We start from the raw sequence: 18,909 nt of genomic DNA, 5'->3' as shown, positions 1-18,909 counted from the left end.
AGACACATAATGTAACTTAAATATGGGCAAAGGATCTGAAAATAAATTTCTCTTATGAGCAAATTCAAGTAGCACATGAAAAGATGCTCAGCATAATTAGTTATTAGGGAAATGCAAATCATTTCACACCCACCAGGATGGCTAAAATAAAGAAGACAGACAATAGCAAGTGTTGAGCAAGATGTGGAAAAATTGGAACCCTCATACGTTGCTGGTGAGACCGTAAAATGGTGGAGCCACTCTGGAAAACAGCTTGATAGCTCTTCAAAATATCAAACATAGAATTACCATATGATGCCAAAATTCCACTCTTAGGTGTCTACACAAGGCAAACGGAAATATGTATCAACACAAAAACTTGTCCATGTCCACTGTCCATGAGTGTTCATATCAACATTATAAATAGCTAAAAGGTGGGAGCCCAAATGTCCATAAACTGATGAATGGATAAATAAAATGGTGTATGTACAAACAATAGAATATCATTTGGCAATACAAAAAAAACCCCAAAGTATTGACACATGCTACAATATGGATTGACCTTGAAAACTTAAGCTAAGTAAAAGAAGCTGATCACACAAGGCCATGTACTGTTGTGATTCCATTTATCTGCAAAGTCCAGAAAAGGCAAATCCATAGAGACATAAAGTAGATTTGTGGTATCCTGTGGCTGGGGTAGGGAATAAGATATCAAGAATGAGACTGTGTGTGTACAAGGGGTTCTTTGTGGGATGTTGAAATTGTTCTAAAATTAGATTGCGGCGATGGTTGCACAACTCTGTCAATACACTAAAATCCAATAGACTGTATACTTTATGTGGGTGAGTTTTTACAGTATGTGAAATATATCTCAATGAAGCTATAAGAAAACCAAACAAAACAGACTGCAGCCTAGATTTGGTCCCATGGGCTGCAGCTGGCCAACCTCTGGGTACATGGGGACATGAAAGTGTGAGTTTCAAAGTTTTGTGAAACATGTCAAGATACTGTAATGGTATTTCCTATGCAAGTTCTCACAGAGAACAACACATGACAATAAGCCCTGGCTAGTGAGTAGTGGCGGGTGTAGCCAACCATCATTCTAACAACAGAAGCAATAGTAATGACAGTTTAGCAGCTACTCATGATTGAGCACTCACTGGAGGCATTTGCCAAACACTGTACGTGTATTTATTTATAAGCAAATTTATTTCTCTCAACAAGAACCCCAGAGGTCCCCCAAGACAGCATCTGGGTGTAAGTAATTCTCCATTATCAGTCAGTTCTTTCCTTTTCTGTGATGATGAAACAAATCCCCATCTTTAAAAACTAGGCTGTTAGAAATCCAGCTGAAGCACCAGTCAACCTCATTTTACAAGAGGGGTGAAACGGCCCTGGGCTCACTGCCAAACCCTCAGTTCACATTGGCTTTAATGCCCAAATCACACCATGACCTCAAAAAGAAGGGTCTTTGCTTGCTGATTCAGAACACACACAAGCAGGGGAGAGAACCTGTTATCCGAAAGTTCTGCTGCTGATTTTTGGGTGGAGGACATGTTGGAGCTTTTGATAAGGTTTATAAAAGGACAGTGACTCTTGGCAGTGAGTGTCCTGGAGAGTTAGCACATGGGATCCAGTTTCTCAAATTTCTGGGCTATTTTTATTCCTGGAGCAGAAGTCCTTACCGCGCCCCCATCCCTGGCTACCGTGGCATGCGGGGCAGCTGTTCTCTGTGGCAGACTTGATCTATGGCATAATTAGTAGCTACATCATTAATCCATTTCTATGAGGTTTGCTGTTGTCAGTCATACTGGCTTAGACCTCTTTTTGCCCCTGCATTGCTCCTGTTTGTCAGCTTAAAAAAGGAAAGAGACAGAGAGAGAGAGAGAGAGAGAGAGAGAGAGAGAGAGAGAGAGAGAGAGCCAAATGCCAAACACATAGAAAAACCCTATCTTATAGCTAATATTTAGAATGAAGACCTGCCTTGGGTTCCCCACCTCTCCCTGGGTCATCTGCCCACCTGCCCATCAGTCCTGCTTTAAGATCCCAGCAAATACCCCTGAAACCTGAGAGGCTTGTCTGTGTCTCAGAGTACCCACCTGGAACGTGGCTACAACATGTGTGAGGGATCTCATTCAAGATTCCTGGACAAGTTTGTTCTGTCTGCCTGGAACGCCCTGCCCACAGATCTTTGCAGATGGCTGCATCTCACCATTTAGGACTCTGCTCATGTTGGTCCTTCCCTGACCCACCCTACCCCCTGATCTGGAGAAGCACTGCCCCTACCACAGAGCCAAACGTACATGTGTGAAGATGGGCACACATCCCTGCCTTTGCCACTGCCAGCCTCACCTCATCTCTTTATCCTGGTCTATTCTCTATAGAGCATTTACCACTACCAGTCTGCCTGACTCCTTCCCCCCTCCTTCCCTCCATTCATGCGATACTTGTCTGTGGTCTATATCTCCTACACATATGGAAGCTCTCCATTGGCAGCAACTTGGTTTGTCTCAGTGTCTTCAGGGAGTGCCGTGGCATCTGGGTGGAAGGATTCTTCCTCGGGCAGCTGTCCCCCGGCCTCCGGGTACAGCATGCCGACGGTGCCCTCCTATCGTATCAACCAACAATCCCTCAATACACTCCACAGTGATGTCTAGGGTGGCTGTTCACAGCTGTATCCCCAGCAAAACATACACGGTAGATGCTAGATACACATTTACTGAATAATTTAATTACACAATAAAAAAATAAAACAAAATCATTTATAAAGGAGCCCAAGAAGGGAAAGCAGTGAATTTGAAAGCACTAAAAGTTGACGTTTGCCTGTCATTTCTCAATCTCTCCCCTCCTGACATTTTGGACCAGATAATTCCTTGTTGTTTGGAGGGGCTGTCATGAGCCTCAGAGGATACATAGCAGCATTCCTGACCTGGACCCACTAGAGGCTGGTAGCACCCCCCCTTTAGCCAGTTGTGACAAAAATGTCTCTGCATGCAATCAACTGCCCCATGGGTTTGAGGGAAATGCCCCTGGTTGAGAACTACTGGTTTAATCAGTAAGTACTAAATGTCTGCCGAGATAAAACACTCCCTTTGCTCAGATCTGACAAACTAGAGGCTTATCTACGCAGACTTGACTCAATTCCTCCCACACTAGATAACTCATTTATATCAAATATGTGAAATCCCATCAAAGGAATGTTGTTAAACTAAGTATCTACCTATAACATTTTGCCAACATTATTCATCCAGTTCTAATGAAGAGTACATATGAAATAGTCCGTGCAGTTTAAATATCATATACCTGACAATAGCTAGTGGTCAATGGGAATTTCATCTCTTTCCTAATTAGCTGGTTAAAATGAGATCATCTGTCCTAATATCAAGCATTCCCCTTACTATACTGTCTAGAATTATGCAAATTAGATCACATAACTCACATTTTCAAATTTCCCCCAATGAATGAATTTAACATGACCTGTGTTTCTTGCAGAGAAGCAGACCAGGAGGTCAGAGCCCTGTTCCCACTCATTTATTTACTAAAAATAATCCAATTTTACACTTGAAATCTGTTTTAAAAACTGTTTCTGTAGGAAAACAATGCCTCTGTGGTCTCTAATCTATTTTTCTTTATGTTGATGATCAGATTGGCTATTATAAACATCACTTTAATGCTCAGACCTCAGAAAAGACATTTACTGACATAGAGATTAACTACTGGGCCAGCACTGCTGCCATTAGGATGGAGTGCTACACAGTTTTTCTATTTCTTAAAATATCCATCATGGTCTGCATCATATCACCAGGGCATGGATTGGAGTTTTAGCTGCTGCCTACTTCTCTTAGAGTTTCAGTCAAATACTGTGTTCCCGTCATGTGGATGGTAAAACTCGTAAACTTATGGACCTACACAGAGCAGATGAAAATGAAGCCCATTTTCCTTGATTCATCTACTGTTTTGACACATTTACCACATGTCAACCTCCTTTGTGCTCAGCGCTGGGGATAAAAAGGTAATTGGGACAGTCCTTGCCTTTGGAGAGGTTTTTCATTTCAGTTAAGAAATCAAACTGGCACATTTGCAGAAGAGGTTTTAGAGTTTGATGTGCTAAAATTTACATTTTAAAGCAAATGCAAAAAAAAATCAGAATTTATTTTCTGTTATTTAAAAAATCCCCAATCCTGAACTTATTTAGAAAAACTGAGATTATGTACTGTGTATTGTCAGAGTCCAGAAGGACAATGGGGGGTGGAGGGGATCAGACAAGTTCCCTGCATAGTTACACCTTCCCTGATGGCTCAATTCTTCCCTCTGTGCGTTTCTTTCTCTATGTCATTTCCATCCTCTAATGGTAGAATCGGTGCCTGTGACTGTTGGCCGATATGGCCCAGTGTCCCACGAAGAACAGCGTAGGGAATTAACACCATGATCTAAGTAATTTATGGAATTCAAGTCAGTAATAACAAAATGAGGGCAAAACAGGTTTCTACAAGTTCAACTCAATTTATAGAATTCTTATTGAGGATTAATCTACTATACTTCAGAACAGGGGTTCTGTTCTGAGGAACAGGAGGTGAAAAGAACAAAGTTTTTTACCTCCAGGACCTTCTAGGTAATTATCCAGCTTTTCTCTTCACCTGTCCTGTGTGGACATGGCTTTAAAAATAACTGCTATTTTACATGTGTTTGGAGGGAAGAAGAGAATGTCATTATGGAGCCTGGATCTTATTCATGTATATCTAGAGTGCTTGGTAAAGGAAGGAGTTCAGGAAATACTCAGTGAATAAATGACTGAATGAATGAATAAGCTTGAAGGTAAAAATAGGTTCCCCCAAATTCTAGCATTTTTTATACTTCTTCATAGTCCAGTATTTTGTTTTCTCATTTTACCCCCAAATCAAGCCAGAGTAAGGTGAAAGAGGTAATGATCCCAATGTTATTTGAGATAGACCTTCGGAGACCCAAGACCACATATTCAGTAAGTTACAGAGTGAGTGACAAACCTATGTGGACTTTACAGTCCAAGGTTTGCATTGCTAATACGAACAGAAAAATGGAGGAGAGGTTTGTCGTACACAGGAGGCTCCAGGGCTCTGGAGAGACTTGGTAAGCCAAAGAGAAAAGTCCTACCATTTCTTCCTTTGCAGTGGGAAAGCAAGTAAGAAAATTCAGCACACTAGTGGCAGCTGGAAAGCTGGCAGATCCCTCCAGAGAAGGACTGTAAGCAATGTCATGGGCCAAAAAGATGGATGGGGCCCATTTATGCACCAGGCTGATGTATAAATGGAATCCTTCCCAGTTTGACTGCCCTTTCTGCAAAGATGTCATTGACAGATGAGTATCTAAATGTTTTTGTTTAAAAAAGAAAACAAGACAAAAGAAAGAAAGAAAGAGAATAAAGCAAAAACAAAACAAAACAAGAAACTCTTTCTGTCCCAAACAGACACTGAGAGCCAGTGAACATGAGAACACCCGAACAGGCTTGAGAGCTGGCCTTTCAAAGGTATCCTTGATAATCATTTGCAAAGTTGTACACCTTTCCTTCCATATACTTTTCAATTGAACACAAGGATTTCATTGAGACCCCAAATTACTGCCAGTTGGCCGTATTCCATCTGCAGTTGGAGGCACACTGGTGGGGAAGCAGGCCTGCTCACATATTCATCCTAACTTGCCAAAACAAGGCTTCTTCCCCAATTAAAATGACGTTTTTTTACTTTAGAGTAGTAAACAATGTCTACTTAATTTGAGGAAAACACACAGAAGAAAGTTACCGAAACTAATCACACAGTGACAGGATGGGTGAGTCAGAGTCAATGCAATCTGTGGGAAGTGCTGAGGAGGCCACTCTGCTTTTGGCGACAGAAAGGTCCTCTTGAGGTCATTGCCTTCATGGTGCCTCCTCCATGGCAGCCTTCAAGATCAAACTGAGCAAATCTGTTTTATCTTACACCTACTAAACACACTTTTAAAAAGGTTAATAACTACCAGTTTTAAAAGGTAAGTACTAAATACAGCTCCTTCGATAACCTTGCTTCTTCGTCTTGCTCTGTAATTATCTTGTGAAGACAGGGACCAGGTGACACACACTGAGTAGCAGTAAACAGGAGGACGTCTCTTCCACCCACTCACAGCTGGACAAACCGTGTCTTGCGAGCTGCCTGTGTTCTCTGGCCATCTGTGTAACTCAACAGTAGACCAGCATAGACAAATGAACCATTTTGGAAAACTCACGTTCTTCTCCAGACTGGATACACGGTACCCAGGCTGAGTCCACATTTCATCCATACTGAGCCAAACAGACATTTACAAAACAATAGGCATTTGGAAACATTTGAGCTTAGTTTGCAAGCTTAGACAAAAGTGGCTGGGATGGGCACCACCACCTTAGGGCTGACACAGAGCATCCCTCATGATGACTGAATGAGAAAGCTAAGGAAAAGGTTTTTTATTTTTTTAATTTTTTTTAACATTTATTAATTTTTGAGAGACAGAGAGAAACAGAGTATGAGTGGGGGAAAGGCAGAGAGAGAGGGAGACACAGAATCCGAAGCAGGCTCCAGGCTCTGAGCTGACAGCACGGAGCCCGATGCGAGGCTCAAACTCACAGACCACGATCATGACCGGAGCCAAAGTCAGATGCTTAACCAACTGAGCCACCCAGGCACCCCATGAAAAGGTTTTAAGAAACTTCCAAACAGTTGGACAGTCGCTTTGGTCAGGCCACATCTTTGACAGCTGCTGCACGTGGCCCTGTTCCAGGGAGATAACATGCCTCTAGAACTAGCTAGCTGGGTCACCCTAGAGGTAAGGAAGGCTGACTTCCTTTGAGCAAAAATAAACCCTGCTAAGTTACATGATCCTGTCTCCTACTTTCTTCAAGGAACATGAGATGCTAAGTGACAAAATTTAAAGACAGAAGCTGTGAATCCTCAGAGCCCTTATCTCCTGGCTGATTAGTTACAGGTCTGCCTAGTTCAAGATGATCTACAGGTCAGATACATAAGACAGTCTTCCTTGCCATAGCCAAAAAGCCAGGAATAACCAGGGAAATTGCCCCCAGGTCTTTCAATCCCTGCTAATACAATGATGACACATAGACTAAGTCAGAAATAAAGTGGGGAAAGAAGCCTGGTGTTTTCCAGCCAGAGAACAACCACACTCAAAACTATCTGCTCCATTTGCAATCCTTCCCACAAATATTCACGGTGTACAGACACAGCAGTTGATGTTCAAAGTCTCCCTACAGTACAACTTACTGAGAGAGGTTGTCTGGAAGCAGAACAACTCCCTTTGGTAAACCTAGCCAATATCAGGATGGAATTTGGAGGGTCTCATCCACCCTCCGCCAATGGATACGACAATGTCAGAAATAGATGACATGCCAGACAAGCTTGTAGACTCCATTTTTGTCAGCAGCTGTCCCCAGAGGAGCGCCTGTGGCAGTTTCCAGCCCTTTAGGCCAAACACCACCAATGAAAGCCCATCGCCGGCCACAGATGTCTACCGACATTCTTGAGAGTGAGACAGATGGCAAAAGCCAGAGCCAGGGTTTCTTTGACAATTTAAGACCCTCCATCATGAAATGGTTTGGCGTTCACCTGGTCCCAAACCCGGCACCTACAGATACATCTAACTTCAATTCCTCAGCAGGATGAGAGAGGTAAAAATCTCAGGCTCTACAGAGAAGGCACATTTCGGCTCGTGTGTCCCTAAAACAAACCCACAATTGCCTAGTATGCCCACTGTTATCCTAATGATGTAGCAGTGGGAGATATGGAGCTTACTTTAAATGAGCACACTGCCAACTTTCAAGAAATTCTCCTCTGCACGCACGAACAATTTCTTACTAGTTTGAGCATAAGAGTACTGGGAAAGATTTCTGTTGTCACAAAAAACACAACCAGTCAGAATCCTGAATTGGTGAAGATAACACCAAGCTAAGGAAGAAGTACGTGTTAGCTTTTGGTTCCTTTCAAAACTTATTTTGTGAAGAATAAACATGCTGCACAGAAGCAGTTCATTGGCCAGATAAATGGATGCCATGCTTATTTCCATTAATTGACTGAAATCCATCCTTTACCTGCTACCACAGGAGATTTCCGTTCATCGAGGAGCTGAATGGAGGTACTCGCTGTCACCACATTGCTTTTGTTGACTATTCCTGAAAGAAGAAAAACCATCACAACAAAAATGGAGATGGTTGTGTGCCCAGGTTAAGAGAGTAATCATACTGGCCCATGGCCACCAATTCTGCAGATTGTGTTAGTGCATGGTTCCCAGACTCAGAGTTGGCCAACTCTGTTAGGCCACAGGTGCTGTGTAGACAGTCCTGTCAGCTGAAGGAATCAGTGCACTGAGTTATGACTGCCACACTGGGGGCGGGGGAGGGGGGTATCCGGCCTCTTCACATCAAAATTATTAAGCACCACTGGAGGGACCACATTTCTCTTGTGATTTGTGGTTACTAATTACAGTGTTTACTTGTGTTAGTGATCATATTTACACTGCCTCTCTAAATACGGCTGTGGAGAGCTACATGAGATAAAGTTTTGAAACTGTTTTACAAGTTGGGAACTTTAGTTTTGGTTTGTTCGTTACAACTTTACTGATTTATAAAATTCTAATTTCAAAACCAATTTTTCTTAGCAAAACCATTCCAATCAGGGATAGACTTGGAATTTAATCCTTACTCCAAACTCTTATTAATGTGGTAACAATAAGGCATTAGTATGAAGACATTTTCAATTACTAACAATGGCTCCAATATCCATAAATTAAAAGACCCTGAGCACAGGTTTCAACCGCCTCCCCCCTTGGTTGATAATTGTTAGCACAATGCTTGCCTTATAAAAGGTGTTCCATGAATGGAATCCAATATGAACTGGGAAATGGAGAGGGCAGACCTGAATTTGAATACGCTTATGACTGAAGCAACTGAGAACCTTCTCCTGGCTCAAGCCTAAGCAGTAATAAAAACCAGCTTGTTTTCCAATATGTGCAGGTAATCAACACATGGTAGAAACAATAAGACAGCTTCATCATAACACTTGTACTTGGTGATGTTACATTCTCCGAACCAAAAGGAAGAATGAAATCTCCTAAGATGTGAAGTCATCCTTAACTTTATCACGAACAAGGTAAATTCCTTTGATTGCCAAAAACCAATTCTACAACAGCCTCAATTAGCCAGAATTTGTTTTTCCCAGACATAAGTCTCTGTAGGGAAAATGGTGAAGAGTAAAAGAAGAAACCCATACAAGGGGCCATCATTCATAAGCACACACACACAGAACACTTCGGGGATTGCTCTTTTTTCTGACTGCTCCTTTTCTTTGTCCAGTTTTGAGCAAAATCCACCCTGCCGGAAAAGAAGAACTTCATGCTTGCTTCCAGTCCAAATCTAGCAAGCTAAGTTCTTTTTTTTCTTAGAATACCAAGACAAAGAAAGGAGCATGAGATTGCATGATAAGAGAAGACGTTGACAGGTTTGCAGCAGAATGAGAAAGTTCACTGTTCTCTCGGTTGGTATTTTCAGCAATAAAGTGTCATACAAACAAACATAAAGAAAGAGTCTTAGTCACCCGGACATTTGTATCTGAGAACACACGTGTGTGTGGCCATGGGTGCAAAGGAGTACAGACTCCGAGAATTTCAGTTTTTCCTGGAAGGAAACTAATTAATAATCTCCTCTAAAATTCTACCTGCTCAGGGAATTTCTACAGTAACATTTGGCCTTTCCTTGAATATCTTCATGAATGAGAGACTCTCTTCCTAACGAGTCCATGCAACTAGTTATTAGATAACTCTTGCCAACGTGTCTTCTGCAAATTTTGAAAGCACTCTTTCTGAAGACGTTTTCATTCATGGAAATGAGCAAGTGCTAAGAACCAAGGAAGGGGCTTTGACACTAAGCACCAGAAAACCGCCACTAGGGCTGATTTCAGAATGCTTGAAAAAGACTAATATGGTGGCTCTAATATAAAACATAAGTATAGACTGAACTGTCTAAAGCAATCCAAGTTTATAGAACTAGGTCTTATTCATCTCTGAAGTTGCTACAAGGCACAGTCAGAGCCTTCCACAAAATGAGCACCAAAAACTATCAGCTGCGTGAGACAAGAAAAAGCCAAGGACAATCGAAAAGTATGTTCAGTGTGTTTTGCTTCTAAACATGGTTGAAATAAGATGGTGTTCAGTTCTTTTTTGGAGGGAAGCAACCTTAGTTTTTTTATAATATAAAATCTTAGGACTAGAAAAATCACAGGTTATGCGCTTTTCCTGGGTCACCGCAGCCCTCTGTCAGGAGATCACAAGTCTACACAAAAATCTCAGCTCTCACTCCTGCATGTTGATTTGAATCAATTTAGTTTCTGATGGGGGGACTGTGGGCCTCCAAAGTGATGTGATTCACTGAAAGTTCTGGCAAAGGATGTTATGTCTGCATGAATTTTCTCCAAGTGGGACCATGATAACATTAAAAAAAAATCTACTGAGATGTTTGTATTCAAATTCCACACAGTAAAAAGTACCAGTCCTGCTTTGTGAAATGCTCTTTTCACACTTCAGTTAAGCAAAAGCTTCATTTTACTTGGGGCCATTGTATTTATGAAACAGGTCAATGGTTCAGTGCTGGGCCAATATTCAGCATTGGTCCTCAAGACAGAACTTGGCTCCCTCCAGCATTCAGATGGCCCCTACTACACTCTGCATGCAATGCCCGGGCCAGCAGGACCAGACAGACAGAGTCCCAACTCTAACAAGGACCCCCACCTGTGCTGAACGGGATGGAGTAGACGAAGCTCCCTGGAATCTGCTCCGCAGCTCTTCGGTACCAGAGAGGGAAATGGTCTGCGTTAAAAATGTTCTCCTTGTCTCCAGCTTTCAGAAAATCCCTGGAAATGGAAAGGAATAAGAACATGTCAAAAAACCACAAATAATCCAATTAAAAAGTGAGCAACGTACCTTTTCATTTTTCCAAAGAAGATATACAAATGGCCAACAGGAACATGAAAAGATGCTCAGCATCACTCGTCATTAGGGAAATGCAAATCAAAACCAAAATGAGATATCACTTCACACATGTTAGGATGGCTATCACCAAGAAGACAAGAGATAACAAATGTTGGTGAGGGTATGGAAAAAAGAGAACGCTGGTGCACTTCGTAAATTTGTACAGCCAGCCACCATGGAAAACAATATGGCGGTTCCTCAAAAAATTAAAAATAAGACTACCATCTGATCCAGCAATTCTACTGGGAATATATACAATGGAAACAAAAACCCTAACTCAAAAAGATATTTTCCATTCACTGCAGCATTATTTACAACAGCCGAGATATGGAAACAACCTGAGTGCCTATCAAAGGATGAATGGATAAAGAAATGGTGGCATATAAACCACACATTCCACACAGTGGAATATTATTCAGCCACAAAAATGAGAAAATCCTACCATTGGCCACAACATGGATGGAACTTGAAAGCATTAAGCTAAGGGAAATAAGTCAGACAGAAAAAGACAAACACTATAGGATCTCACATGTGGAAGCTAAAAACAAACAAAGAAACAAAGACAAACAAGCAAAAACCAAAAAACCACCAAACTCAAAAAAAAGAGATCAGATTTGTGGTTACAAGGGGCAGGGGTTGGGGGATGGGGAATGACAAGAAGGTTATAAGACAACCTGGGGACTACAGCTAACACTGCCGTGTGACCTACAATCAAGCTGTGAAGAGAATATTTCCTAAGGGTTCTCATCACCAGGAGAATTTTTATTCTTTTCTTTTTATTGTATCTATATGAGAAGAGAGATGTGAAGTAAACCTACTGCAGTAATCATTTCACAATATATGTAAACCAAATCATCATGCTGTACGTCTGAAACGTATACAATTATACGCCAATTATTTCTCAATAAAACTGGAAAGGAAGAAGAAAGAGGGGGACGGGGAGGAGGAGGGAGGAGGGAGGAGGTGGGGGAGGAGAAGGATCATGGCACCACTCAGCAAGGAAAAGCCGGATGTGGGTATGTCCCAACCACCTTTGTCAGGTGAAAACAGTGTTGGCTTTCTCAGTGCAGAGAGAATCTCTGTAGCATCATGCACCCCAGATGGCTCAGAATTACCCTGTAGAACTCCAGCAGTCAGACTGTCTGTGGGTGAAATAATTTTTCCTAGTATATCCAGTGACCGAATCATCTTAGCATCTAACGCAAGCAAGCAAAGCCTCCAGAAATCGTATCACAAGACCAAAGAAAGGGTAGTCGGAAAGCTGTCTTGCCTTACAATCCATACACGATCACATATCCTTGGAAAGATCAAATTAAGTAGATTTCACTCTTCTGAGAAAAAGTATAACAGAGGTAGCAGTGGGCCCTGTGGTTATCCTTGCTCCCTCCCTCCCTCCACCACCTGCTCTCCAGCCAACAGGACTGCTCCAGCTGTCTGTAAATCCCTTACCTTGCCCAGCCTCCTGCGCCCACTGCCCACAGTGCTTCTCTCTCTCCTGAGGCCTGCCCGCACTCTCTTCCCCGTTTCTTCCTTTCAAAATCATATTCCCTTGACAGTGTGCCTCAAATCCCACCCACCACACAAATCCACAGAGACATTAGCAAGTTCCTGCCCCACAGCCTTGGTCTCTCACACGGCCTTCTCCTTCCTTGGTCTTACCTGCTCTGTCATGTCCCCGTCCCAAACCTCCTGAAGTCTCTGAGGAAAGAAGCTTTGGTTCCCATTTTGGCTCCCTTCACAGAGACTTACACATCCTCAAGTTCCAGAGAATGTTTGTTTGCTTCACTTATCTCCAAAGACTCATGTTTACTCTCCCAAGTGCCTCATCTTGGCTGAGACAGTATAACTCGGGGGAGGAAATGACTGCCTGGCTAGTCCACAGTCTTCAGAGATCTTGCAGGAAGGGAGAGCAATCAAGGGATGGAAAGGACAGCAATCAGGGGACAATGTGTATGCAGGGAAAAGGCCACTGATTGAACCAGAAATGGCACCATGTTCTATCCATCAGTTTGCAGTGTGAAGTTGGATCACACAGACCATGGAGAGAAATACTCAAATATTCTCCATTGTTATAGCAGGGTTGAATTTATATGCTAAGTTGTAACAAGTTGGGTTATTAGAAACTACTTGAATTGTCTTCTAACTCAGGAAAGCATTCTGTAGTTTTAGGGTATGGCCAGGCACTGATCTCTTGATCTCTTTCTAAGATGCAAAGCTACCTCCTAGAGGAAGCCCGTGCCATTGGAGGCCACCCTTGAAGTTCTCAGCATAGAAATACACCTCCTTCTAACTTACACTAGTATGTTCTAATTCCTCTCTAAGGGCAGAGACATTATTTTTCTTGACATTTCCAGGGCCTGGCACTCATCAGGCACTCAGCGTGTGCTTAATGATCACATGATAAATCAAATCTCATATTCAGATAAGAGCTCCTCAAGTATTAAAAGCAATTTGCTGAAACTTTTCTAAACAGTATTTCTCAATTCTTTCAAATTGCCACATCAGTATGGCCACGTTCCTATGTAAAGGCTCTCTGCTGTCATTCAAAAGGCCAACTGATGATGCATGGACCTCTGAGTTATTCAGTGCTGGGCGTAGGGAGTTCCAGGCTTGAGGTCACAGACAAGCTCCTCCTGGCACCGATATATTCAGTGGTAATGTTTCCTGATCCTAAAATCAATAGGACTCACAAATATTGAAATGTGATCTTTTGCTTTTTTTTTTCCCCCATCAGACACGAGATTTTTCATAAACCTGACTGCGATAGGTGTGTGAAGGAGACTCTGCTATCTAGTCCTCGGTGGGATGAACAGCTGTATTCCACACTGGGCCATGGCACAACCAAGCATTTTCACTTGTGGCATTCCTATTTGGTGGTGGGATGCAAATAACTACGGGGAGGAAGGTGCCCTTCTCATGCAGCAGTTAATGGTACCGGGGGCCCCTTTCCAGTCCTGGAAGGTGAGGCTAATAGCTTGGTTAGGAGGTGTGAGGTGGTTTTCACTTAGACTGATGGAGACATTTGAAGAAGGCAGGCGACAGGCTTGGAACACGGCATTACTGAGTGCCCAGGGGCTGCTGCCCAGGACCAGACCACGCTGGCACCAGGGCAGCGAGCAGGAGCCTGCAGGGCATGATCTCCATTGGCTTTGGTGTTCACATGAGAGGGTCTGGTTGCCAGGAAACCCTGTAGGTCCCTGATAACTACCAAGTGGTGATTCAGAAGGAAGTAGAAGGAGAGAGTTGGTTCTACAGAATCTCTGAAAATGTTCTTCAGGAAGATAGATCTTTCTAGGTAAGATGAAAGCCTACCTGTAGATACTAGGGGCTGTTGTGGTGTTGTGTGAGACCAGTCTAGGTTTTAGGCGCAGACGAATGACCTTGGGTGAATTACTTGGGTCAATCACTGAATCTCTGAACCCCATTTACTCATCTATAAACTTATACTCACTGCGATTCTATCAGAGTTATGTATACAGTATGTAAACTGAAAATGGCTCCATCAAGTATATGGGATTTTTAAATCTCGGGAGCTTCTTTTGTTCTCTGTGGGTCACATGGAAGCTGTGAAGCAGTCATCGCTTACACTGCCTTTGTGTGCTACAGGTGTTCCAAGAGGCCACACGGAATGCACAAGATTCACTGCTGACATTAACGGGTGCAGAGGCAGGGACAGAGCCCTTGGACTAGAATCCACGTGCTTCCAAAGCAGATGGTGGTGACAGGAGGTGGCACCTCAGTGTAGCAGGCTGATGCTAGTACCAGTTAGTTCTGCGGCAGGGACTTTATATTCTCTAGCACTCTCCCCACAGCTTGGCACTTTTCTCTGTATGCCTTATTTAAAAACAAATTCGAAAAGCTTTCTAGCCCTATCCAAGAGTATATCTGGACAGTTGGACCTTAACAAATGCCGTCTTCTTGGACAGGGTAGGCAGGTACAAGACCCTAAGACAATGGAACTTTTGGAGTGCCTAGGTGGCTTTATCAGTTAAGTGTCTGACTTTGGCTTAGGTCATGATCTCACAGGTTCATCAGGCTCTCTGCTGTCAGCACAGAGCCTGCTTTGGATCCTCTGTCTGTCTCTCTCTCTCTCTCTCTCTCTCTCTGCCCCTCCCCCACACGCTTTCTCTCTCAAAAATAAATAAAAAACATTTAAAAAAATAGAACTCAAGGTTCTGAGTTCTATATGAGTCAATGGCATGAGTTTCTTGAAGACCGAAGAATCATCCAGATAGCCAGTGTCTACTCACTCTGGGTCACAGTTGTGTCACAGGGAGCAGAGCTAACCCTTACTTGCAGATATTTTTAGCTTCTCAAACTGGTTTTACATCCACAATTTTTTTGATCCTCACAAGAACCCAGGGAGATCATCACTGCCACTTTCCAGGGACACAGAGCAAAGGCAACCAGTGGGATGGGCCAGACCCTCATCCCAGCAATCCTGAGCGTGACCTACAGGACAGACTAGCAAGGTGCATTGTCTTGTTGTTGTGATTGTTCTTCTGGTTTGTCTGTTTTATCTCAATACAAACAACAGCCTTCCTCTTGAGCAGGAGAAAGTCAGTGCCTACATCTCCTTCTGCCTCTCTCTAGGTTCCAGAAGGAGAAGGTGATGTGTATCTTGTAATTTCTAGTCCTTCTAGGAACTTGCCCTCCGGAAAGACAATTGAGCAGGGCTAAAGGGCTGAAGAGGGCTTGGAACAATCAAGTCACAACTGTAGTCAACTTCCTAAATGACAAATTTGAGATGCTGAGAAAGAGTCCTCAAATGGGCCAGTTCATGAACCATCTAAAAATCTATTGATTTCCCACTTACCAGACTTGGTGTTATAAGATCATATGATTGGGACAGGGCCTCACCTAAGAGGCAAGAACGCTGCTGACCGGGGCTTGCTGGGACAGGAGTGTCCCCTCCTCAGGTCTCTGTGGGGTTGCCTCTGTGGGTTTGCCAGCCTGTGGCCTTGTCATTCACCCCCAGGTATCCATACATCAGGGTGTCTGAGGGCCCACAGTAACGTCTGAACCCTCCTCACACGCACTTGGCAAACTGTCTGAATCTCGGACTCCATTTGTCCCTCGCCTAATAATGCCTCTTACTTCAGAGAAAAAAACAAGCAAGCAAACAAACAAACTGAGAAACAGTAATCGGGCCAGAAAGGACTTCCCAGGCCCACACTAGCTCTGGTTCAACACCAATTTGAAGAGTTAAGACCCTGTTGCTCTCTGAAGATACAGAGGCTGCGCAGTGATTTCAAGGACATCTGGGTACTGGACGCTCTCCCCATTGTCCATCTGGGTCTGTTTGGCAACACAAGGAAACACTGTCCAACCCGTGTCCCACTGGACTGCCCACTCCTGGGTGTGGGGCTCTGCAGGCCCTTAGGCACAGTGCAGAGGCACCGAGGTTTATTAAAGCGCACACAAACAAATAAACAACAGACTTGAAACCCTGATTCTTGGACAGGCAGGAATCCCTCCGCAGAGCTGCGGAGCAGCTGAATGCCCTGGAGCCATCCATCAGGAGTCCTCCTTCTGGCCGCTCCCCCAGCAACCCCTGGGTCGCCAGATTCTGCGGTGACTCACCAGCGCGGGAGAGGACTCCAGGACAGTGGGCGGAAGCCAGCAAGCATGAAGAAGAAAGGGTTGTGGAAAGGCCAACAGGCAGGCGAGCACACACGCCGGGGCCTCCGCGGTAGAACAGAGAGGAACCATGTCAGCATGCTTGGGGTGGCCTGAATTTTGTTTCTACTGCTGGTAGAACCGAGAAGCTTAAGCATCCCTTGAATTTCCCATTTCAGGAGCTCCCTGGGCCCCTGCAGGGGAGCCTTCCTACTTACTGATTGGTGAGCTGCTCAGCCCCAACAAACAGGTTGATCCTCGAGAGGCCCGTACGAGTGCCGAGGAAGGCAACCTCCACGCCCTTGTCAGAGTTCCTGAAACACAGCAGCAGACAACAGGAGGTTGCGTCCAGACAGTAAGGAGAGAATGGCTTTTACATTTTAAGACTCATGGACTGCTTTATGAAAAAGCAGTTTTTCATAAAACCTGAAATTTTAAAAGAAATTATAGAAACACACACACACACACACACACACACACGTATGCACACCCGCACCAAGCACGGAATGCAAACTCACCCCTTACAAAAGCATTTTTGGTAATTCTCGCAAGAAAAACTAAGAACTCCATTGAGTTCTGAGAACTCCAAAGCACCATGAACAAATGCACCCCCACACTAAATAGGTACATCTTTATCTCAGGGTTCTGAGTGCAAAGTCAGAAGAGCAGACAGGAATGGGAACGGCTTTATGGAGAGGAAGAAAATCATCACAGGGAACTTTGCATTAATCTACCAAGTCCATTCTTGGTCCTGAAACCATTAGTGGAATCTGCCATCAGTGAAAGTACCAGCTGGGCCACTGGGTCAAGTCTGCAGTGACCTGCAGCCTGGAAATGTCTAGGACCTGAATTCTATGCTGTTTGAAGTCACTGACTTGTAACTTCTGCCAGAGCACAGGCCTTCTTCTTACCACCATCCCCAGAGATGATTAAAGAAATGGCTTCTTTAAATCCCTGCAGGATACCACACATAGGACCCCTAAGAATGGCCTTGGCAAAGGAAACTTATTTTAAAATCCACTGAAGGAATTTTTTTTCAACTTTCAAGGCAAATATTGTATACGTTTGAGCGTGCTAAGGATTTTCGCAATGCCTACCTCTTTCACAAAAAGCGAGTGGTCTTTCTCCACAGATACGTAATTTAATTCTGTGATAAAAGTATGAAGAGAATACTGTTTCTTGAGTTTGCTTCCCTTCCCTCAATGCTAGTAGCCATTTGATGCGAAGCACTATCCATGTCATCTTCAATATAAGATAATTTGGTTACTTGATCTTTGATGGTAGTCAAAGTGGCTGGTACTACCTTTAAGTTTTAAGGGGTGAATAAAAACCAACACTATGCATTTGTTTCTGCTTGCAGCCTACCCAAATTGGAAAGCCAGGCTGCCCAATCAGTTACAGATGTGGACTACAAAGCAAAGCTACCATTTTGGAAATCTTTAGCATGTGTTAGGAGTGAACCAGGAATCTTTGCACGGGATTTTGAGTTTCATGAGAGCTTAAAAGAAACATTTCCACATCCACCAGAGAAAGCAATCACTGGAAAGGTTTTGACTCTTTCCCAACCTCCTAGGGAATAGGAACCATGTTAGTAAGCAGTCTAAGGACACTTCCAAGTATAATGAGAATGGTGATCTCTCTTTGGGGCTCCAGACTCCTGTATTAAACTGTCTACTTGGGAGACTTAAGCTTAAAACATCTAGAAAAGCACTATGGACACGTTCAGTTCCAAACCAACTCTTCTTTCATTGTCTTCTGTCCTAGGAAATGGTACCACTATCTATACAGGCATTCGTGTTGTAAATCTGAGAATGACCCTTGAGAGCTCAGTCTCCCTCCCTTCACTCAGTGGACCATCAAATCCTCGGCGGCGGCGGTGGTGGTGGTTCTGAAGCATGCCACAAGTGGATCTTTCCTCTCTGTGCCACAGCCACTGCCTTGGTCTGAGTGGCAAATCCCTTGGAATGCTGTAGAAGCCTTTCTTATTGCTCTTATCCCATTAAACTATTCTTCACATAGCAGGAGGAGGATATTCTTTAAAAATGCAAATATGATCATGTCCTTCTTAACATCTTAAAATGTTCTTAAAATCGTTCGGTGGCTTTCCAACACTTGTAGTATAGTAGCCGAAATCCTTCACCTGACTCCCAAGGTCCTGAGCCATCTAGCCCCTCTGCACCCTCATCTGCCAACATCTTCGAGCCTACTTTCTATATTTCAGTTCCATTGGCCTTCTTTAAATTCCTCAAATGTGTCAAATACTATTGTACCTCAGGACGTTTGCACACGTTGTTCCAT

At 43.5% G+C, this 18,909-nt stretch overlaps 1 protein-coding gene across 1 annotated transcript in view; it reads right to left on the bottom strand.

Annotated features, from left to right (window-relative positions):
• CACNA2D3 (calcium voltage-gated channel auxiliary subunit alpha2delta 3) overlaps nt 1-18,909 on the bottom strand; it is an 860,086-nt gene that overhangs the window by 147,046 nt on the left and 694,131 nt on the right. Inside the window, exons 25-27 of the mRNA XM_078442942.2 lie at nt 16,830-16,925; nt 10,753-10,874; nt 8,063-8,143 (exon numbers count right to left, since the gene is read on the bottom strand). Coding sequence (XP_078299068.1) covers nt 8,063-8,143; nt 10,753-10,874; nt 16,830-16,925 — 299 coding nt within the window. The remainder of the gene's footprint in view (nt 1-8,062; nt 8,144-10,752; nt 10,875-16,829; nt 16,926-18,909) is intronic.

The sequence above is a fragment of the Panthera onca genome, chromosome A2, assembly GCF_046562875.1.
Source record: "Panthera onca isolate mPanOnc1 chromosome A2, mPanOnc1 haplotype 2, whole genome shotgun sequence".
NCBI classification, from domain to species: Eukaryota; Metazoa; Chordata; class Mammalia; order Carnivora; family Felidae; genus Panthera; species Panthera onca.
The sequence above is the reverse complement of the archived record's forward strand: the minus strand, read 5'-3'. Positions and strand labels throughout refer to the sequence as shown.